Source organism: Asterias amurensis, chromosome 16 (assembly GCF_032118995.1).
Source record: "Asterias amurensis chromosome 16, ASM3211899v1".
In the NCBI taxonomy this organism is placed as follows: Eukaryota; Metazoa; Echinodermata; class Asteroidea; order Forcipulatida; family Asteriidae; genus Asterias; species Asterias amurensis.
The window spans coordinates 11,394,183-11,417,190 of record NC_092663.1 but is presented as its reverse complement, the minus strand read 5'-3'; the positions used below and the strand labels follow the sequence as shown (position 1 = coordinate 11,417,190).

The 23,008-nt window shown below is 37.5% G+C and overlaps 2 protein-coding genes across 5 annotated transcripts; one reads left to right on the top strand and one right to left on the bottom strand.

Annotated features, from left to right (window-relative positions):
* Window positions 1-4,087: 4,087 nt before the first annotated feature.
* On the top strand, window positions 4,088-13,261 carry LOC139949030 (lanC-like protein 2). Of its 3 annotated transcripts, none has more exons than XM_071947429.1 (9): window positions 4,088-4,227; window positions 5,895-6,032; window positions 6,629-6,746; window positions 7,594-7,801; window positions 8,953-9,235; window positions 9,422-9,604; window positions 10,931-11,107; window positions 12,575-12,647; window positions 13,127-13,261. In XM_071947429.1, the coding sequence occupies exons 2-9, from the start codon at window positions 5,934-5,936 to the stop codon at window positions 13,201-13,203; spliced, it is 1,218 nt and encodes a 405-aa protein (XP_071803530.1). In that variant the 5' UTR covers window positions 4,088-4,227; window positions 5,895-5,933; the 3' UTR covers window positions 13,204-13,261. The 3 variants fall into 3 exon arrangements, with proteins under 3 accessions (XP_071803530.1, XP_071803531.1, XP_071803532.1); XM_071947430.1 differs by having other exon boundaries at window positions 4,094-4,227; window positions 5,933-6,032; XM_071947431.1 differs by having other exon boundaries at window positions 4,094-4,227; window positions 5,853-6,032.
* A 3,362-nt stretch (window positions 13,262-16,623) lies between these two features.
* LOC139949032 (retinoschisin-like) lies at window positions 16,624-21,856 on the bottom strand. 2 transcript variants are annotated; one of them, XM_071947432.1, is made up of 6 exons: window positions 21,727-21,856; window positions 20,294-20,444; window positions 19,038-19,210; window positions 17,977-18,123; window positions 16,932-17,067; window positions 16,624-16,762 (listed from the first exon to the last, which is right to left on the bottom strand). In XM_071947432.1, exons 2-6 carry the CDS (start codon window positions 20,382-20,384, stop codon window positions 16,737-16,739), a joined length of 573 nt encoding a protein of 190 aa, XP_071803533.1. In that variant the 5' UTR covers window positions 20,385-20,444; window positions 21,727-21,856; the 3' UTR covers window positions 16,624-16,736. The 2 variants fall into 2 exon arrangements, with proteins under 2 accessions (XP_071803533.1, XP_071803534.1); XM_071947433.1 differs by having other exon boundaries at window positions 20,294-20,439; window positions 21,727-21,840.
* Between the last annotated feature and the right edge of the window lie 1,152 nt (window positions 21,857-23,008).

Below are 23,008 nucleotides of genomic sequence, written 5' to 3'. Positions count from 1 at the left end.
GCGGATTATTTATCTCCCTTTGTTTTATTCTTTTTCACACACAAATTCAGGCTACTGTTTGATGTGTTTTTGAGCAAAAGTTAGCCCTAAAATGGCTCTTTTTGTGACTTGCGGCCGTTCATGTCAGTTCAACTTGACCTTTCTTCTGACCCCCTCGACTAAGGGTGCCATTTTATCGTTCACTCATCAGTCTGTATCTTTGCTCGCTCAAAATGTCATGCAAAACAATAATAATTCTGGCACAAATCTTAACAAAACCTTCATTTTTAGCAATTTTTGTTCTTCTTCCAAAACCACTGAAGAACTTGAACGTAACGTAGTCGCTACTATGTCAACCAGCCCCTTACCAGTGACGTGTATAATTTGTGGGTTTTGTTTGATTACAAACATTCCAAACTCGTGTTTATGTTATAAACCTTTTGGTTTAGAAAAAAATAAAACCATCTTGTTCTAGATAAAATGCCTCAAAACTCGAATGGCTGTTTTGTTTAGTTGTTTAATTCACTGACAAATGAATCTGATTGTGATGAGGTTTGTGTTGATATTACGATGGTATATATATATCTCAAACATTGCTGTGAATTTGTTACGGAAAAATATTTATGTTTGAAAATATTATCCCGAATGTTTTTATTTCATTTTAAATAACCTGCACTCTGTCAAACATTGCTGTGTTATGTATTGGTTATTATTGTCTGTACCATCTGCGAGTAAAAATATATTTTGTTTTTGAAAACGCTGTTTTGGGGATTCCCACCCAACCATACCTTAATTTGCCATGGAAACCATTTGGTTCAGAGGATTTGTAACTGACCTTGTTAGTCTTTGTTCTCGTTGTTGTTTGGTCAAAATAATATCAAACTTCTTTGTCACGAGTAATTTTATTTTATTTTACAAAAATGTCCCTCAGTCATTTTTTGAGGGGCTAAAAAAGTACCCCAAACCAAACATCCAAAACAACTGAGACGTTTTGCGTAATGCTGGCACATTTTGTTTAAAACCCAGATGCAATTTGTAAAACCCGCATTTTTTTTCTTTTTCCCCCTTTTTTTTTTTTTATAACAGAGAACTACAAATGAATGTCATTTCTCGTGCGTTGCCGGTAAGGTCCAAAGGCCAGCCATGTTGCCGAAGGAAAAGACACAAACAAAAAAATGGGGGAAGAACATGTGATGCCTGCATACATTGAGCCTGAAAGGTAATTAATGACATGTACTATGCTTGTCCCAATTTGAAGGCGATGTATTGTTTCGTACAAGCCGAACGGTGTCTATGGCTGCCTTGTTTTGTTGTGTGTGTAGTTCATGACAGGAACAGAGACATGGAAAGATACGTGACCAGTATGTAATTTTCTGTGGAGCGTTTTGTAGCTGTGGATAGCGTACGGCCTTCTATATAATACACACACACACGCCCCACATGCAACATTATTAGGCCTAATGTTTCATCTTACTACAGGCCCCTGGATGGGGGGAAAAAGTACTTTTATTTTTCTATTTAGATGGCTTTGCAGAACTTATTTCATTTACTAGGGGAATTTAATATCAAATTTAAGCAAAATTTTGCAAGATTTTATAAGTTTTTACATTTAAAATTATTATTATTTTCATGCATGAAGTTTGGGACTGTCGGATATGTATATTGTTATTATAAAGATAGTTAATTCGAGATTCATAAAAATACTAGCAAAACTTTCTGGGTAAATATTTCAATTCCCCAAATCATGTCAAAAAAACAAGGGGCCAACGTCAAACTGTTTAAAGTAAAAATTAAATTATGAAGTAGCAAAACCTTCAAAAGGGACTTAGAAGGACGGTTTGCAATACTCATGTATCATCCTAAATTATTACTATTTAGCATAAATTAGTTTAGTTGTCTTGTCAGGCAAGAAACGCCCTCGTCAGGTGGAAAGTGCCCCTTCCGGACAGATTTTTAGGAGGCGCAATTCGCAATAATTTTCATAATATCTGTAACATCTGTACGATGGCTGTCACTATTGTGATAACGATTGGGACGAGTGTCGCCAAAATATAGAAGTACAAAAAAATGAAACAAAATTAACAGCTGTGGCCAAAGTAAATAAGTCGCACAACCGTTCGTTGGAAAAAAAAATTGTTCAAGATTAACTCACTGTTATTGTTTATTTTTATTTCGAAAGACTAATATTACACAGACCGAATTTTGTATTCGTCATAAATACAAAAGTCATTGTAACTTCGTTCATCGGGGCCCTAGGGCTGAGTTTTTGGGGCTGGAGTTGTTGCTCTTTTTCTTCCCGTCTATACGGAGGGGCAACCTAGATGTGCCTCTTGCCTCCATGGTCTTAAAGGCACTGGACACCTTTGGTAATTGTCAGAGACCAGTGTTCTCGTTTGGTGTACCTCAAAACATGCATAAACAACTGCATAATATGCATTTTACAAATCTGTGAAAATTTAGGCTAAATTTTTCATTGAAGTTGCAAGAGAATAAGGAAAGAAAAACACCCTTGTTGCGCAAATCTTGTGAGCTTTCATATACCTGTAAAAGGCTTCAGGGCAGAGTAGTGAATCATTCTCACAAACTGCGTTACATTGGATGAAACCGTTAATATCATAATATGCCAAAAGCTCGCCATTGCCAAGTAAGTTTTTATGCTAACAATTATTACGAATAACTACCAACAGTGTCCTGGGTGTTTCTCTGAAATGTATCCTTATATAGCGACGCTCACATGGTGGCGGAAGTGCACCACGGTAGCAAAACTTTGGGGGGGGGGGGGTACTTTAAATACCCCCATTCCTCCCCCGGTTTTCACTCAATTATTACAGGAAAAGGCAGCTTACCATTATTTTGTATTTCTATCGATCGCTTCAAGCCTTTAAAATGAGGTTTCGTTAAAATCTAAAAGGTTTTCTTTTCGGGCTAAGAAATTAAACACTAGGTCACGTTTTATTCTAATGCTTCCTTGGTTAATTCAGTTACTGTTTATTTTGCGGTCTATTGTCTATTAATTTATGCATTTTATGACGACAGAGGCAAACTGCAATAATACAGTAACTTTGTGTCACACGGTAACCCTTTAAGAGATGGAATTTTTGGTTGCGCGATAAACATCTTCGATAAAAAAAATATAAAAAAACTAATAAATCAACATGACCTAATGGGGTTGATATGGGTCATCTCGCTGACAACAAACACATAATAATATTAAAAAGTGCCCCAGCACGTAGAAGATCTTTATGAACAGACAACAAAATGCTGTACCCCCTACTGATGATATCTTTTGTTCCTGTATTTCTTCTGGTTGAGTGGCTGATGGGGGGGTGGATGAACCTTCCTTTGTTCTGGTCATGTTTGCTGTGATTTTTAGCCGTCCCACTCCCCATGGATCCTACCATGGACCACCGGCACATATTGTTCGGACTTTTCTGCTCTACTACTGGGGAAAAAAGTACTCTCGATTTCGTGATGAGAAACCCTGGATTTGAGTGAACGAGAGAGGCAAGAACTTTAGGCCATATTATTTCAGTATCTTATTCTTATGTATTTCGGGGGGGGGGGTCCATGGACGTTTGGAAGTGTCGTTACTTTAGTGAATTTTATTTTGTAAAGTTTGATTTTATTTTATAAACTTGTGTGTAGGCCTAATAATTATCTGTTTATTTTATATTAATCTATTTTGTTTTGTGTTGTTATTGTTCATTTATTTAATGTTGTCATGATTTATTTATAATTATTTATTATTTGTTCAAACAACTGATTCATTATGTATCTAGTTATTCATTTATTCAGCAATTTCTTGTTGTACAATTTTAAAATGTTGGTTCCAGTAGCCGGATGACGGGAAGCTTTAAACTTTATACTTGTCAGGAATAAGTGAATGCACTAATTGTGGTTAAAAAATAAATCAACAACTCGTAGTGTTTTGCAGCGTTTCGTTAGCTGCGTATAAGTAAATAACTATAACCCCATTTGCAGCAAGTAACCCCGCCCCTACTCTTTAATTCTGCTGTGTATACGTTCCACAGTGAGCAAAAAAGATCCCATTATTTTGGGCCTCTCATGAAACAGCGCCCTCGTTGTTGAACGAAGTACAACCATCACAATTCAAGATGGCTGCGCCCATGAGAAACTATTGCTTTCAGGAAGATCGCATGTAAACATCTCTCCATTGGTTCAGTCAGCAAAATATCCTGCCGGATACATCAACGCTTACTTACGCACATGTGTGGAAATAGACTACTGGTGGGTATTGCTTATAATAATGTCCCTTGAATTTAGCTAGTGTTCACTAGTCAGCAGCTGAGAAGAGTGAGTTCCAGAGTTAATTAAAAGGCAGTGGACACATAACCTAATGACATAAATATCGTAGGAGGTCCTATTTTCGAGGTGTCCCTAAAATCGTGGCAAATCTTTTATCTCTCTGTGCGCGATGTAAACAGTCCCTAGATAAAAATTGTGTGGTTTTATTTGCCAAGCAAAGAGTCTCCTCTTCTTTGACCAAAACTTAGAAACACGTAAGGCTCCACTGGTCATTTGCACTTGTAAATGCAAAAAGTTTGGTATTTTAGGCATTTCTACAAGGTACAAAAATATGTCATAATGTTGAGGCCATATAAAAATATTTGCCCACCGAAAAAGTTTCATCAAACGCTATTTCAATTCATAATTCATGATGATCAAAATCATGTGACTGAATGTTTTGCTGAGCATTCTTGAAAAAAAATACCGAGGCTTAAAGAAGCCATATGTGCCTTATTTCATTTTCTAATATTTTTGGAGATTTTTATTTTGTAACCCTCGTATCAATACTATTATTTATATTAAAATTTAAACATCAGCTTGTTGATTCAATTATCACTGTTTATTTATACGCTTTATTATAAATATTAAGAAAAAAAATAGAAAAAAAAAACAATATAAATCAGATTTTGAAGCCAGTAATTATTCACACTTTTTATATATTTTTTTATTTCTTTTATTTTTTGCAAGTTTCCATGGTAATTTTAAAAATTTAATAAAAAATATTTTGAATAAAATGAAGGCAACTGCTGGCTATACAGTCATACACAGAGTCTCAAAGAACACTTGTAGTCAATGCGGATGTTTCTTCCATATATGGGTTCACCGGGAAACTATACTTTCTCGTTTGCCGTGAAAACAGGAAAAACTCAAAACAAATGGGGCCAGTTGAAGTCATCCAAGATCGGTGTGTGGTGTGAACATTTCAATGTCCATCAAGTTTTAATACATGTTTGCATACTTCGTATTAACAAATGAAGATAATTAGGGCATCGGTTGATATATGGCATCATTATTATATTTCCCAATTCAAAGAAAAAGGCATAATAGCGTGAAAACTGGTAAGCAGAGGATGTAATATTATTGGTAATAACTCAAAATAATTATTAGCATAAAACCTTACTTGGTAACGAGTAATGGGGAACTCTTGATGGTATAAAACAATGTGAGAAACGGCTCCCTCTGAGGTAATGTAGTTTTTGAGAAAGAAGTAATTTTCCACGAATTTGATTTTGAGACCTCAGATTTAGAATTCGAGGTCTAGAAATCAAGCATCTGAAAGCACACAACAACTTCGTGTGACAAGGGTGTTTTTTCTGTCATTATTATCTCGCAACTTTGATGACCAATTGAGCTCAATATTTCACAGGTTTGTTATTTTATGCATATGTTGAGATACAGCAAGTGAGAAGACTGGTCTTTGACAATTAGCAATAGTGTCCAGTGTACTTAAAAGTAGTTTAACAGTTGATACGAAGAATGAATCGTTGAAGGCCCGAGCTTTATGGCTGACTTGAGTGAATTTCTGGTTGTTTCCCCTTGTATCCCTGGTATTGGGCTGAACATAGTTGTGAAGTGGAATGTCAACCAACCCATTTTTCATCTTGTAGAGCATTTATAAGCTGTCACTCTACTTCTTGCGTTAAAGAATGAGTAAACGTAAACACCACGAGACAGTAATGGAGTCCAGAGAGTTTCAGAACAACTATGATGCTTTTAGTGACGACATTTCTGGAAGATGGACACAGGTTCGAATTAATCTTTTCTCTGCCGTTTCGTTTCCTTTTATTTTCAATTGTGTGTTCTGCTATCCCCCTATGTTAGTTTTTTACTGTGTGAGAGTGTCAATTTTCCTTCAAAGTTCAATTCAAGTTCAATCATAACTTACTTGCTTGAACTTACTTACTTTGTACAGTTTCAGTTGGTGGCCCCTGTGCTGAACAGTTGACAATTCAAAGAAATGTTCAGGGTTCAAACCCTTGCCTCGAGACCCCTCTCACCTGAGTATGTTATTTGATGTTTTTTTGTCTTCAATTCTTGAGTTTATTTTTTGTAGTTTAGTACCTTTGTAGCAGCCAGGTTGTAACACCACCATATGAAATACTGTTTTGCTCAGGCTGTAATTGTAAATAGACTGAAAAAGTGGCATTCGGCTTTGAAAGGATGAGAAGTTTGACACTTTTTAAGTCTCCTTAGTGAAAAAGATCAGCTGAGCGTTATCAGCCGAGCGTTGATTACTTGAGATTGTGATCATAACAAGTGAAACAATGGCATTCAGATTGTCTAGGTGCTATATAAAATCCTTCTTGTCCAAGTAAACTGACCTGATTATTTTTTACAACAGGTTTTGGAGGAGTTTCCTGGTAAATTAAAATCTGGAATCTCTGCCCTTTTGCCTCGTCTAGCTGAGGGACTGAAACAAGAAGATGATCACGATGACTCTGTGTACACTGGAAACACTGGTAAAAAGAAAGCTGTTGTGCCTGTAACCCCAGCCCTACCTACATGCGTGCAATGGCCTTTGTGGTTAACCAACCAAATCAGAGGGCCCAATTTCATGAAGCGGTTTTAAAAGCAGAATATAGGGGGGCCTATTGCCTGACAAATTTCTTTGCTGAGCAAACATTTAGTGGAGCACCAGCCACAACAGTGCAAACTGTAGTTTGGGCTGGTATATTGTTTCTGCTTAGCAATAGGTCTACTGGTCTGTGCTTAGCAAGTTTTTGTACTTACAGGCTTTATGAAATTGGGCCATCTGCTTACCTCAAACAAAGAATTGTGCGCATGTACTCCTTGTGTCTAGGCATTCTACTCTTTACACAGCTAGTACAGAAATTCTATGCTTGGCCCCAGAAACGAATATTGGTGATTCGTCGCTAAGCAGAGCCATGAAATGAGCTCAGATATTGGGGTAGGGCTGCTGTTACCTCATTTAGTGAACAGGGCCCAATTTCATAGAGCTGCTAAGCACAAAAACTTGCTTAGCATGAAATTTCTTGCTTGATAAAAACAGGATTACCAACCAAATTTCCACGTGATTTTCAGGATAAGCAAACAACAGCTGAATACCAATACAAGAAATATGCAACAAATGGAAGTTTTGTTGGTATCAAGGAAGAAATTTCATGCTAGGCAAATTTTTGTGCTTAGCAGCTCTATGAAATTGGGCCCAGATTGGTTTAGGTTTAGAATGTTGACAAGTCCTGAATGCTTCCACACTTGAATGCACTCTAAAGGATACAAAGACAAACATTTAAAAGATATGAAATTCTAACAACACGTTATTTATATATATATTTTTTTTTGCAGGAATAAGCCTCCTTCATCTTCACCTCCACAATGTCTTCCCTCAAGGAGACGACCTGAGGACATCGTATCAGTATCTTGAGCGGTCTTTGCAACGACTTAAAGGGAGACGGTTCACGTTCCTCTGTGGGGATGCAGGCCCTCTCGCCCTGGGATCCATCCTCCTCAATAAACTGGGCCGTGAAGCGGAGAGCAAAGCCTGTCTTGACAAGTAAGCAACTCATGAATATTCTACCCATGCCATGTCTGTTTCACACTAACTTTTAAATAGTGTTTTACCTTAGGGTCATCTAGCTTAACTCCAGGGGCCGATTTCACAAAGATCTAAGACTGATCGTAACTGCAAATCAATCGTAGTTGCTTAGTAAAACGTGATGTCACAATACAAATCACTATGGTGAAACTGAAAATTTGTCTTGCGATGAATTTTATTGCTTCGTGAAATCGGCCCCATGCCTGGATTTACTTGATTTACTTAAAGGCCATGGCCTCCGTTGCTTTGGTCTTGGCCTTGGTGCCCCTTCAAAAGTTTCAGCCTTATAATTTTCTCATGGAAGTACCCATTGCAAAATTAAAATGACTTTGCACTCTCCAAGATGAAATTCCAGGCCTGTAAATGCTGTACCTCAACAAGGATTACTATTTCCAAGGAAATGATACTCAAGAACCATAGAGTTATAGAAAAATATGTTGCTACCTGACGATACATGTTTTTCCTACTGCCACCATCTTGTCATATTCCCTGTATACCACGAGCAATCACTAAATGGGAACTTTCTTAATCCAAACAGGTACCTGACTATTTTCCCTCCTAGCCTCAGTTTGATTTGAATGGCAGATTTAAACCAAAATTACTTTACATCCAGGCATTATAGTCATTCTTATTTAAGGATAATTTTCAATTTGTTTTCCCTACTAAAGACAGTGGACACTACTGGTAATTGTCAAAGACCAGTCTTCTCACTTGCTGTATCTCAACATATGCATAAAATAACAAACCTGTGAAAATTTGAGCTCAATCGGTCGTCAAAGTTGCGAGATAATGATGAAAGAAAAAACACCCTTGTCACACAAAGTGGTGTGCTTTCAGATGCTTGATTTCGAGACCTCAAATTCTAAATCTGAGGTCTCATAATCAAATTCGTGGAAAATTACTTCTTTCTCGAAAACTTCTTCACTTCAGAGGGAGCCGTTTCTCATAATGTTTATACCATCAACCTATCAGCATCAGCATTCTGTGTGCACAAATTGGTTCAGTCAAAACATTTGGTTGCGCAACAGTGCTGGACTAAACAAAAATTTACTTTTTTATCTCAAGGATCAAATTTCATTTCTGCTGTTTCTCTTAATTATTTCCCGCAGACTGCACCAACTCCACGAGGCGTGTCTGGATCCCGGACTCCCTGATGAGCTTCTCTATGGCCGAGGTGGTTACCTCTACGCGCTCCTCTTTGCGCAGTCTCATCTTCCAGACGCATCCATCGATGTGAGGATAATGGAAGACGTTTACCGCTGCATCATCAAGTCCGGTGAGGCCTTCTCCAAACGAGAACGATCCAAGTCCCCACTGATGTACGCCTGGCATGACAAGAAGTACATCGGTGCCGCTCATGGACTGAGCGGAATTCTTTGTTTACTTATGCAGGTCAGAGGTTAAGGAATAATACATAATTCAAGAGGTCAATGACGAATAGGACGCATATAATTTTATTACTGTTTCCCTGCATATTTCTGCTTAGCACCTGATTTATAAGCGGAAATAAGTAATATATGCTTAACAGCTTTTTTATGAGAGTTGACTCAAACCACTCTATCACGATTCGATCTGCAGGTGACGTTGCCAGTCGCTCAGGAGTACCTCCACTCTCACGTCAAACCAAGCGTCGACTACGTCCTGGAGCTCGCCTTCCCAACAGGCAATTACCCATCGTCCCTCGGGAATAACTCTGATCGTCTGCTACACTGGTGCCATGGTGCCCCAGGGGTCATTCACATGCTTCTTCAGGCACATAAGGTGGGTACCAGTTCATCCGAACAAATTTATACTAAAAAAATGAACTCAAAGATGTTTTTAGTGCCTTGTGCTTTTCTCCAGATTTTTGACTTCTTTCATTTTCCAACAATTTTGGTGTCTTCAGAATCGATCAGTCACTGAAAAAGATGTTAGGCTACTTGGTCATCGCAGATTTGTCCTTTGAACAATTTCAAATATAAAGCAATTTTTAAAAAATTTAAAAACAGCTGCCATTGCTTGTTATTCTACTTATATATTTTCAAAGGACAAATCTGCGATTGCCCTATAACCAAATATCTCTCTCATGCCTTACTCTGGCTGTGTGCAAAATTCCATGGGTTTATCATAAAAACCACAATTCCCCAAAATATTTCCCCTATCTGCCTCACTATACACAAGGCTCGAAAAATAACACTGCAGGCCCAAAGAAAGGACTTTTAGCGTTAAGCAAGTTAAATCATGATCAAATAAGCCCATGGCGTGTCATGGCCGAGCGGTTAAGAGTACCGGATTCAAGCTCTGGTGTTTGATCAGCCGAGTGTGGGTTCGAATCCCGGTCGTGACACTTGCTACATAAAATTGGGGAGGTAGTGCTTTCTGCTCTACCGGCCAGGCTTCGGACTGATGATACCCTCGCCTACATCCGTATAGACTGTAAAAGGGGTAACCCTGTTTTAGCCCTATGAGTAGGTGGCAATGGTCTCTGAAAAAGAATTATTGTAGCCCACACCTTGAAATGGCCTTCAGGCCTTGTGTGTCTGGCGACTTGCATACAAACATTTTTTTCTTTTAAAGCCCGGTGGTCTTGTGATTTTCATTTGACTAATAACAGTAATACGTCATTGTGTAGTATCTTTGTGGAAAATGTTGACAATCAATCTGTTATTTGTTTCAGTTATGTTGAGTATCAAAGTAGCATAACAAATAAGATGGATCTCTTAGTGCTTGTTCAACTCATGTTGAATAAACGCCATGGCGGTTCTAAGGCCGTTGTGCAGTCTGTTCTGGGTTGGTCTGCTTTCTCCCTTTGGCTCTCCTCCACTTGGCACTGTCCGTTGCGTCCCTTGCATTAACTCCAAGCAGTTTGGAGCTCTGCCTCAACTTGTCTGGCAAGGAATTCCAGAGACGCGGTGTGCAGCTGGAAAAGGCACGGTATCCGTAGCTTGCCAGATGAGTTTTGGGAACATAGAGTATGTGCGGTGAAGATGACAATCTAAGGCCCGATCTAAATATTGGTACAATAAAGATGTTTAACTAAAACCCCTGTAGTCTTGTGGATCCCCCCCCCCCAATTCAGTCCTTGACAGCTTTGTCCTTCGCCAACAGGTATTTGGGGATGAGAAATACCTTGAAGCAGCCAAAAGATGCGGAGATGTGATATGGGAGAGAGGTTTACTTCGCAAAGGGTACGGCCTCTGTCATGGGACTGCAGGGAACGCTTACGCCTTCGTTGCTTTGTACCAGAACACTAAAGACAACAAGTATATGTATCAAGCTCAAAAGGTAGGATAAATGTGAAAGGTACAAAATATACCCTCTTAAATTTTCCGTTTAATAAACTTCTAAGTCTATTTTTTTAACTAATTCTTTTAACATTCAAATTAAATTGAGCGCCCTCAATGTCAGTTTTCTCGGCGCTACCATAATTCAATTCCCTAAAGACATGTGCTTCGTCACTGAGATTACCGATCCTCGTAATAGGGTCCCAACCCAATGTTTATGAGTGTCACATATAGAAAGAGGAGCACCCAAACTGTCTGACCGTTCAATATCATCCACTGGCTTTTTAGTGATGTAATAACAGTATAATAATATCGAAGTCTTATATAGCGCAGGTATCTACCAAACAAGGTACTCAAGGCGCTGAGTATATACAAACTTTCAGAAAGATAGGTTATTGAAGTGATTAATTCTGAGACCCAATTATTTAGCACCTTGTAAGGGTTTACAAGGTGCTACGGCGCATACTTACAGCAGCCACAGCCAGGACCACCGGGGCGGACCCCTTCTCTTTTCGATAAGTGCGCTGGGTTCTTTTACATGCATTACACAACACATGGGGCCAACGGCTTTACGTCCCATCCGAAGGACGAAGCAATGGTTAAGTGTCTTGCTCAAGGACACAGTGTCACGGCTGGGGATTCAAACCCACACTCTGCTGATCAGAAACACCAGAGTTTGTATTCGGTGCTCTTAACCACTCGGCCACGACACTTCCACTGTGCTAGCCAGCAATATGATATCATGCGGTGAATGCATCCACACAGTATACAGTCAACCCTCCTACTGTCTGACCATTCAATATCATCCACTGTAGTTTTGAAAGATATATGCACTGTGCCAGCCTGCAAAATGATATCATGTGGTGAATGCATTGACACAGTACACAGTCAACCCTCCTACTGTCTGACCATTCAATGTCATCCACTGAGAAATATCTTTGAGTTCTAAAGCTATCAGGCGTAGCCTGACTAGAGGAGTTATCGGCACAAAGAAAAGTGTGATAATATGAAACTATATTAAATTATTATTTGGTTGTTAACCTTACACCAGTGTGAATTAAGCAATGTAAACAGAAAAACTTTCTATAAAGTCATCAGAAAGAAATCCACAGGCATTTTTCCCTTTGTTGGGATTCGAACCCATGAAATATTATTCTCTTGAAATATTATTCCATGAAATGCTTTACTTTTTGAGAAAACAGCAAAACAATATAAATTCTCGTTAATGAGAGTTTCGGATTTATTTTAAACACATGTCATGACACGGCGAAACGCGCGGAAACAAGGGTGGGTTTTTCCGTTGTTTTCTCCCGACTCCGATGACCGATTGAGCCCAAATTTTCACAGGTTTGTTATTTGATATAGAAGTTGTGGTACACAAAGTGTGGGCCTTGGACAACACTGTTTACCGAAAGGGTCCAATGGCTTTAAAGTCTATTTGTTGACAAATATTTGTTGTTGTTGACAGTTTGCAGAGTGGTGTCTTGATTATGGCAAACATGGTTGTCGAGCCCCAGACCATCCTTACTCACTCTTTGAAGGTATGTATCAACTTTCAATTTTCATTAGTTTCTTTTTTAACGACACAGAATTGTTCTGCTGAAACAGTTTAAAAGCAAAATTAAGTTAAAAGTCAGGGTATAGTTTTGGTGCTGTCAAAGACCAGTGTCCTCTCTCTTGGTGTATCCCAACATATGCATAAAAAAAACGAATCTGCAAAAATTTGTATCAGTTGGTCATCAACCTTATTGGATAGAATTGTATGATTTCAGATGCCTGAGAAGGCTTCATGAATTTTGTTTCTAAATTGTTTTTATAGTACCAACAGCTTTCCAGTGCTCTTTTACTAAGTATTTTTTTTTATGGTCATTACTTTTGGAGTAATTAACTAAAGTGTACCCTCCCTTTAAAGATGTTTTTGTTACTGTTTGTGGTAATGTTTAGTTTCGCACCCAACCCCCAAAGATATTAATTGATGCTAAAGTAACAATAACAAGTGTTCTTTGATTACTTTTGGTAGGCATGGCTGGCACCATCTACTTTCTTGCCGATCTTCTTAACCCAGACGCAGCAAAGTTCCCAGCATTTTACTTCTAGCTTGAAGGAGAAGCTGTGTACACTCTTACGATCTCACAAGGTTTGGGCTGATTTAGGATTTTGTTTTAACACAAAAACTCCTTTAGTCTGTAAAGCTACTGAAGAAAAGAATTAAGAAGGTAGGTCCTAATTTAGAAAAACATCTTAAAGACAGTGGACACTATTGGTAATTGTCAAAGACCAGTCTCAACATATGCATAAAAATAACAAACCTGTTAAAATTCGAGCTCAATTGGTCATCGAAGTTGTGAGATAATAATGAAAGAAAGAACGCCCTTGTCACACAAAGTTGTGTGCGTTTAGATGGTACATTTCGAGGCCTCAAATTCTAAATGTGAGGTCTCAAAATCAAATTCGTGGAAAATTACTTTTTTTCTCGAAACTGTGTCACTTCAGAGGGAACCGTTTCTCAGAATGTTTAATACCATCAACCTCTCCCCATTACTCGTCACCAAGAAAGGTTTTATACTAATAATTATTTTGAGTAATTACCAATAGTGTCCACTGCCTTTAAGTACTTTGTGGTGGTATAAACTTCTGAGTTATTACACCCAGAAGGTTCAGGGGGCTTCATCCTCTAGACCAAGGAGAGACCCAGACCCACTACCCTAGTCTTTTATTTGCGTTGGTGTAAAGAATCTCTGAAATGTAACAGTAACACCCAGGAGGTTCAGGGGACTTTATCCTCTAGACCAAGGAGGAACCGAGACCCACTACCCTAGTCCCTTAATTGTGGTGATGTAGAGAGTCTATAAATCCTCCAGAATGTATCGCCCAGGAGGGTCAGGGGGCTTTATCCTCTAGACTATGTAGGGACCACGAATGGGTACCTGCGAGGGTAAAGGTTGATATTGTGTTTGAAAAAGCCTTTTGAGCCGTGAGCGCATGCAGTTTGGGCTGTATACACCCCAGGGTGCTGAGAAAGACTACAGGAATGTTATTGGCACAAGGACCAGGGAATCAATGTAAATTGCATTAGTGTAAAATGTGCTATATAAGAGCTAGTTATTATTACCTTAGTTCTTTATTCTTGGTGATGTAGAGAGTCTGTAAACCCTCTGAAATGTACCACCAAGGAGGTTCAGAGGGCTTCATCCTTTTGACCAAGGGGGAGACCTGACCCACTACCGTATGTTTGTATTTGTGGTGATAAATACATGGAGCGTCTGTAAGTGCTCCGAGGTTTGAGGTTCAGCGCCACATAAATAAAGTGACGAGACACACAGGGTTAGGGGAATATCAGTTTAATTAGTGTACTTCAAGAAAACTCTTCACTTAAGTGAAATATGAGTGAGATGAATAAATAAATGATTGAGACAATAAATAAATAAACCAACAAATAAATATGAATAGTGAGCTGTGATTGGACAGTTTACGGTTCCAAATGTGAATAATGTTTGGTTTGTTGCAAATTAAATATGTTGCTTATAAATACAGTGGACACTATTGGTAATTGTCAAAGACTAGTCTTTGACAATACTTGGTGTATCTCAACATATGCATAAAATAACAAACCTGTGAAAATCGAACTCAATTGGTCCTGAAATTCTAACTTGACGTCTCAAAATCAAATTCGTGGAAAATTACTTCTTTCTCGAAAACTACGTCACTTCAGAGGGAGCCGTTTCTCACAATGTGTTATACTATCAACCTCTCCCCATTATTGTTACCAAGTAAGGTTTTATGCTGATAATTATTTTGAGTAATTACCAATAGTGTCCAGTGTCTTTAAAGGTAGAATCATAGTTTGGTTTCTGTCAGCATAATGTGGATGATTAGGTCAAAATCATCAAGAAATATACAATAAACGTCAGGTGTGACAGTTTCAGCTACATACAGTGTGTACCTGTTAACAAATCTACAAAAAAACTGTCACGATATTTTCATCAAGAACATACAATCCATCCACATTGAGTGAGTTGACTGTGGGTACCAACCGCACCTTGAAAGACACTGGACACTATTGGTAATTGTCAAAGACCAGTCTTCTTACTTGGTGTATCTCAACATATGCATAAAATAAAAAACCTGTGATAATTTTAGCTCAATTGGTCGTTGAAGTTGCGAGATAATGATGAAAGAAAAAATACTCTGGTCACACGAAGTTGTGTGCTTTCAGATGCATGATTTCGTGACCTCAATTCTAAATCTGAGGTCTCGAAATAAAATTCGTGGAAAATTACTTCTTTCTGGAAAAGTACGTCACTATAGAGGGAGCCGTTTCTCACAATGTTTTATACTATCAACCTCTCCACATTACTCGTTACCAAGTGAGTTTTTATGCTAATAATTATTTTGAGTAATTACCACTAGTGACCACTACCTTGAAGAGGACAACATTCAAAAGGACACCACAATAATTTCCAGAAGTCACCTAAAAGCAATCTTCGGACATTATTTTAGAATTTTATTTATTTCTACTCAACAAGAGCTCTTAAGTCAAAGTAATTTCACATGATGCTTAGTACCATTTAGGTTTTTGGAAAACAAATTACACAATTTCTTTTTGGGGTCATTACCAAAGTATGATCCCACCTTTAAAAATGGATTTGAAAACTACTTATCTCTGAATTTGAAAATACTTTCAAGTTGTAGCATTACTTTCTTAAATTATTATGTCTGAAATATATTTGAATTATTATCATATGCAGTTTGTTTGCATACTGATTAAGACATCCCCAAGATATCCCTTGCCACAATCCAAACCACCCTCAAAATCCACTTAATCCGGCAATCCATTCATCGAATCCTTTAATCCCATACCTACCTAGGATTGTTATTTCTTCATATAGAAATTTAAATAAAATTTTAAACATACGTCAATTTCTACATTTTAAAATTACATTCTAAATTAATAATATTTATTATTTTAAAAATTTATTATTATTATAATTTTAGTACCCCCTCTGTTTTTAAATCCTGTAATCTCATGTCCACTCCAACCCAACCACAAAATCCCTTTCATATACCTTTTTAATCCATTAATCTGTTAATCCAACTCCATTAATCTGTTAATCCAACTCCATTAATTTAATACTCTACCAAGGATTGTTACGTGTACAGATTTTGAAATAAAATTTCGATAATTTTACAAAGTTTTTAAGTTTGGTGTTACTTTATAAATTAATAACCATTGTTATTGTTTAAATACTTTTTTTCAAACACCCTCTCTGTTCTCAACCCGAATAACCCACTCCAACCCACCCTTGAAATCCACTAGATCAATATTTATCAGTGATTACTTGTTTCCCCGTGCCGCCTTTTAACCCAATTAAAATATTGTTTTATTTCTTCAAAACTTCACTCCCAAAAGTCCCCAAATATCTTTGTATTTTGTGTATCTTCACGGTAATGTACATGATATTTTACTTTCTACAATACACAACGTATTCTTCCCATGAACCAAAATTAACGTTAGGTACATTAAGTCAACACTCGGGAATTTATGCTACTTACAAATTGAATTTATTTGATTTATTTGAATGATGCGAACTGTGAATCTAGAACCGCACGTGTTTTTTCTTCTTCTGTGTTTACTTTTCCCAGCATTCGGCACAACCTGCAAAGAAAATATAGATTTGGAAGAATTAAACCAAATTCTCCTTGTTAGAAAAAAATAATAATAATATAAATACACACCTCGTCTGCATCTGTTTTTTGGACTTCTTAGTCATATGCAAAGGGGTATTTTCTTATTTATTGACAAAAAGAGAGAGAGTCTTACTCACCTCCACCAAATATCTCCATCTTCAAGCCAATTTTATTGACCCATTCTACCGGAACAAAACGAATGTACCGAGCAAGGACCGCCGGGCGAAACTTGTTCAAGTGAGTTGAAGTATGGTCCGAATTCCCAGTAAAAATCTGATGAAGGAAATCAGATTTAGTCACATTATTTCCATAAACAAACAAAGATACAAACACAGAAACAAACAAAGAAACAAACAAACAAACAAACAACAAACAAACAAACAAACACCCCAATAAACACCACAACAAACAAGCAAACAAATACCCCAACAAACATGAAGAAATGGGTGTTTAAGACCTGATGGCAGCAAACGAGAAGGCTGTGAGATGCGCCCAATCCTTGCCAAATATTTGAATAGTAGAGGATGGACTCGAAGAAAGAAAAAGATCCCATTGAACTTGATTCGAGAGAAAAACTATTTTGAAACTGTTGGTTTCTCTAGAATATTGCCAGGAGTTATCCTTGAGTTTGTTTTGAGGTTTGATTCGATTTGATTCACCTTAATGAGAGTGGGTCGATACTTTCAACCAATCAGAGACAGTGTCACATTGTGTGATGAAAAGGACCATTTAGGGACTTTGTAAAAGTCATGTCTTACACACGCTAGTCAGTTTGAGCCAACCAATCAAGAATGGTCACATCGTGTTACTTTGTTAAAACGCAAAATGATAGTTTATGAGCGCCGTTGGAAAGAAAGAAAGGGCAATTCTATTAATTTTAAAGGCCAAACTTGATTTAAGCACCAAATGAAGTTTTACACACAGAAACAACTTTTTTCCAAAATGTTTTTTTTTTTTCCTTTCTTTTTTTCGGAAAATTGGCGGGAGAATTTGTGTATTCTTGTCGTGTAGCAATCAACCAATCAGACTCGTGCTTAGACTTAAAAATTTGTTCATCCAATCGAAAGCTTCGATGTAAAAAGAAGAAGTAAGAGTCTTGTAAGAGTCAACGAATCAGAGACACATTGGTTGCTGTGTAAAGCTCAATATCAACCAATCAACAGCTTCGTTATATAAACCTACCTTTGGGTAGCCGTGCATATCCATTAAGCACGCCCAATGCTTCAAATCCAGGCTGTACTCTATCTTATACTGCGTGACGTAGTTGTCGATTTGGGTGTTACCCTGTGTTAGTATCCCGGTCACATAAATCGTCCGTGGAAGTTCAACCTCAAATTACGATAGGGGAAAAAAAAAGAAAAACCTTTATTTTATTGGCTGTAGAAATACATGTAACCAATTTACTGGCGGCTGTGTTACCGTTAACGGAACACGTTGCCTTGGATCGGACGAGTTGGTCTATGGAAAGCGTTTGAAACCGTTTGTTATGTAATGCATATGGGTAGAAAGATGTTTTACAGGTAGAATATAATGATCCACACAAGTATCATTCAAAACTCCACGGTTTTTATTTTACGTCGCGAACTAACACGGTCGGCCATTTATGGGAGTCAAAACTTTTACAGGACGCTTTTCAAAGACCAACTCGACCGATCCAAGGCAACGTTTTCCTTTAAAATGAACAGTAAAGATTGACTGTATTGGTGGTTTTTTTTTCAAGGAAATATAGTTAGCTGTTGTAAACTGCTTACCAACCAAAAGGACTTGTGGTATCAATGCAACAATCATGTATGAGTGGCTTGACGCTTCTATCTCAAAGGATAAGAGAAATATTCTGATAGGGTCAAAGCATGAGGACACCTAATTTCTCGTCTAATCATCATTATTATGTCTACCCTTTACCATACTTTTTTAGAGTTTACCCGGCAACCAGTAGAAACTCCACCCAACATTCTATAGGTGATCAGTTTGACTATAGTCATGAATATTCAACGATCTTTCACAGTTGAACATCCAATGGGAAGTTCCTATTTATGCATATTCAACGACCTCTGCTACCATGAATATTCACCTGTAACCACTGCCATCGGTTTTTCAATGCTGGTCTTTGGAGTTACCCGACAACCAGCCACGTTTTATTAACGTTAGTTTGACTAGCATGAATATTCAATGATATTTCGCAGTTGAACATCCAATGGGCAGTTCGTATTATGCATATTCAACGACCTCTAATGAATATTCACCTGTAGCCACTGCAATCGGTTGCTCACTGCTGGTCTCCAGCCCACATAGTTCAACTTCTGGAAGCGGACCTGTTCTGGCTCGTACCCAGCCATGCTGGACGACGCCGTGATGCTCTCATCATTAATGTCGGAGCTCAGCGGAAATCCACACACATCACCGTAAGCCTTGGCAACTGGAATAGCAAAATCATATTATGCCCTCTTGAATTTCACGCTCTTGTTCGAGTTGTGTCAGTTTCGCTCTTTAGTACATTAGCACACTATTACATTTTTACAAAGATGAGAATATTTGAATAGGCCCTAATATATTGTAAAGACACTGGACACTATATTAACATTGTCAAAGACCGGTCTTCTCACTTTGTGTATCTCAACATAACAAACCTGTGAAAATTTTGGCTCAATTGGTCGTCGAAGTTGCGAGATAAACTATGAAAGAAAAAACACCCTTGTCACACGAAATCTTATTCTGTGGTCTCGAAATTAAACTCCTGGAAATTACTTCTTTCTCGAAAACTACGTCACTTCAGAGGGATCCGTTTTTCACAATGTTTAATATTATAGGTTTTCTCGGTCGAAATCGGCTAGTGAGCAGCCAATTTAATTTTCATGCGTTCGAATTAAAGCTGTTTTGCCTCTCCAGTTGTTACTGCGTTTCAAATTTAAAATTCGGCCGTTCAATTTCGTTTTGAGTCGAGTCAAATTCCTTTAGCACTCTGTTCAATTTAGCATAGCGTCATTCTTTTTCTTGACAAACACGCCTCAAGAAGCGTCTGCGAATTTCGTTGCTGCTTTGATGAATTGTTAAATTGAATGACTATTTTGTTACATTGAATGACGCAACATTTGACTAATCATAAAATGAAATCGAATGACCCTTTTCAGTAGCATTCGATTTCGCGCGAAATAGAACAGCTTGGTGGTTACATTGGCTGCTCATTTACCGAAATCGACCGAGAAACACTCGTTACCAAGTAAGGTTTTATGCTAAAAATTATTTTGAGTAATTACCATTAGTGTCCACTGCCTTTAAAGCATTCAAAAGACATTTTTATACAAACGCACAGGATGTCGTGGGAGTCCTACTATACACATTGAAACGCCATTATGAGGTTAACCACCTTATAAACAGTCCATGCTGGTTAACATTTCTAAGAAAAGGGGGATTTAGATGATAACAAAAACTCGTTTTCATCTGCGCGGCTTTTTAGTGTATTTTTTAAATAACACATATTTATACCAGAAACTTTTCTTACAATCAAAAACAGCCTTGGACTGAACACAAGGGAGCTCGAACGCAAGGAGTAGGATGGGAACGAGGTGGAGAGCACGCAGTAGTGACGTCATTGTAGGGTCGCCCTCTTCTCGCCCGTGTCGTTGTTTGCAAAGGAACTTCTCTTAACTTTTCTTAGATAAATCAAAAAAGATGATGTCAATGATTACTAAGAATTTTATCAAAATCGTTTTTAAGATATCATTAAATGTTGTTTCATCCAAGTTGTTTTCTTTTTCGAATTGTTGTATTGTTTGGAATTCGCCTTTGTTTTTACTTTTTAATTTTGCGTCCACCAGTTTGGGGGATTTTTCTTGTTTTTAAATGCTGCTTTCCCAATTATTGTTTGTCTGTTTAACCAAAGTGATATTTTTAATAATATTGTATTATTATACAGGTAGGCCTACATAATATTTTTTGACATAAAATTTTGTAAAACCAAATTCCATTAGTCTGTGACTTTTTATTTGGTGATATATTTTTATAAAATAAAGCAATTTTGAATTTGAGTTTTGAATTTAATGACAGTGTGATTCTTATGGGGTTTTAAAATTAATGTGAGTGTGAGTGTTTATGCAGCATTTATTTTATAGGTTTTTCTCTGATGAGTTGGAATCATTCTCATTTTTTACAAAATTTTCATTTTGACATTGAAAACCCCCTGTCAAACATTATCACATTGTAAACATTGAGTATCTTTAAGTACTACTTCAACATGTAAACTGGAGTTAAACAAAACTAAATCTTGATACAATTAAATTAAAAATCATAAACAAAGTTAGAAGAATACATTATGTGGAAAACACACTTTAAAGATGCTATGTCAGATTTTTGGCCGATTTGACCCAAACATTTTGATTTAAAATTCAGGTATTTTGATGGGGGTCGAGAAAGTTACAAGCTTTCATTTGAGCCATTGCTCGAAAAAGTCCGCCAATTATTAGTAGCAGTGAAATAAAGTGCTCAAAATTAATTTTTGTCGGGATCCCGACAATAATAATATCACGTGACCAATTCTTATGTGTTTTATAAGAAACGTTTTAATTTTGTTTCATGGTTCCTGACCATTAAAAGTAAAAGTTAAACTTTTTTCGTTAGAGCGGGTGATACTCTTTGAAATACCATTCACTCAAAAAAATATTTTTTTTAATGTTTGGGGCCAAAAATCTGACATAGCATCTTTGATTGAAGTAATCCGTTTTGGATTTCGCATAAAGCTTTGTATTGTGTGTAAGCGCACGTCTCTACTCTCTCGTGAGTCTGCTGAATTTGTATGAAATTATTTTACTTCCCTATTTCATATTCTTTGAAAATAGCTCTCCTGTGCGACATTGTGTGTTATTAATTCTGTATTAAGAACATGAGAACTCTTAAGGCAAAAACTTATCAAATCATGCAAATCAGATCATAACTCACCTCAATAGTTTCAATGATTACCAGTTAGTCCAAAGTACATATTCCATAATAATGTCCACAACAAGTTAACAAAAACAATTTCCGCTTCTCTCATCGTCCGTTTGTGCAGCTAAACCTTCGCTAATCGATATATCGCCACCTATAACAAACATCTGGTTCGGATAATAACATGTTTCGGATAATGATGTATCCTAATGTACGTAATACAAAAGTATAGATCATATATCGATTATGATCATCGTATTGTTTATTTATGCAGTTTTTGTTTGTTATCAAATCCCATAGCGGCCTCCATTCCACTCTCAGCACGAGAGCTCAGTGATGACGTCATATTTAAAATGGCAGCGCCATTGTGGTAAGATCATAGACCGTGGTAAGACCAAATGAGTTCGGCTACGGCTGAAAGGCTTTGACCTTTGGCCGATGCAGCATCGAATAATGCCTTTTGCGGCTAGTCAGAGCCACGATCTCAGGTTTTGATTAACAAGTTAGTCGAGTGAGGCACCCTTGCTGTACTTTACAACAATATTTATTTATTTTTGTTTGTCAAAATAAGTAGGCCTAAAATCAACAGAGGGCGCTAAACAACAACGCCAAAGCGGCCGCAATACATTTTCAATGTAGATATCAGTGGCAGCACCCGAAGTAATTCTTGAGCAGTTTTACTGGCAATGAAATCAAACACTGGTTGTCAATACGGAAATTGTTCAGCAAGGATTGGCGTGCTGTACACTATAAGTTACTTCGCTTCATAGCATCTGTGCACTATAAGTTACTTAACTTCATAGCATTTCGTCGATAAGAAGGATATAGCGTTGCGCATGTGCTATGTAACTCATTTTTAAACCAGGAAAAAAATCGTCACAAGGTTGTTGCAAGAGGTTATACAAAGAATTATACATTACACTTTTGACACAACAATTAAGCACTCCAGGATTTTCTTTCTATCGCAAGGACAAGTTTTTGGTTATTTGTACCCCGTGATTCGATGAGATGTTTGCGTTATCTCTTTTGTACTCAGTTTTAGATATTAGTTCAATTTTAATAGTTTGATACTGTCTTGGCGGCACCAGACAGACAGCCCCACCCCATCCCCCGTGGGGGTGGGGTGTCACCTTAATAAGGTGACAATTAAAAGTGTAAGTTGTCACAATAACGGACTTACTCTAGAACTGGTGTAATGTAAACTTTGAACAATAATACTGAAAGTCATTTTAGCATAAAAACTTATTCATTGGTAACGAGCGATGGAGAGCCGTTGATAGTATAAAACATTGTGAGA

Coding starts and splice junctions, on each gene's coding strand:
- LOC139949030 (XM_071947429.1), top strand. CDS start 5,934: ATGAGTAAACGTAAACACCACGAGACAGTAATGGAGTCCAGAGAGTTT. Junction 6,747..7,593: donor TGTGTACACTGGAAACACTG/GTAAAAAGAAAG, acceptor TTTTTTTTGCAG/GAATAAGCCTCCTTCATCTT. Junction 9,605..10,930: donor TGCTTCTTCAGGCACATAAG/GTGGGTACCAGT, acceptor CTTCGCCAACAG/GTATTTGGGGATGAGAAATA.
- LOC139949032 (XM_071947432.1), bottom strand. CDS start 20,384: ATGACGTCACTACTGCGTGCTCTCCACCTCGTTCCCATCCTACTCCTT. Junction 17,068..17,976: donor ATATGCACGGCTACCCAAAG/GTAGGTTTATAT, acceptor TTCCTTCATCAG/ATTTTTACTGGGAATTCGGA. Junction 16,763..16,931: donor GATGGAGATATTTGGTGGAG/GTGAGTAAGACT, acceptor TTTTCTTTGCAG/GTTGTGCCGAATGCTGGGAA.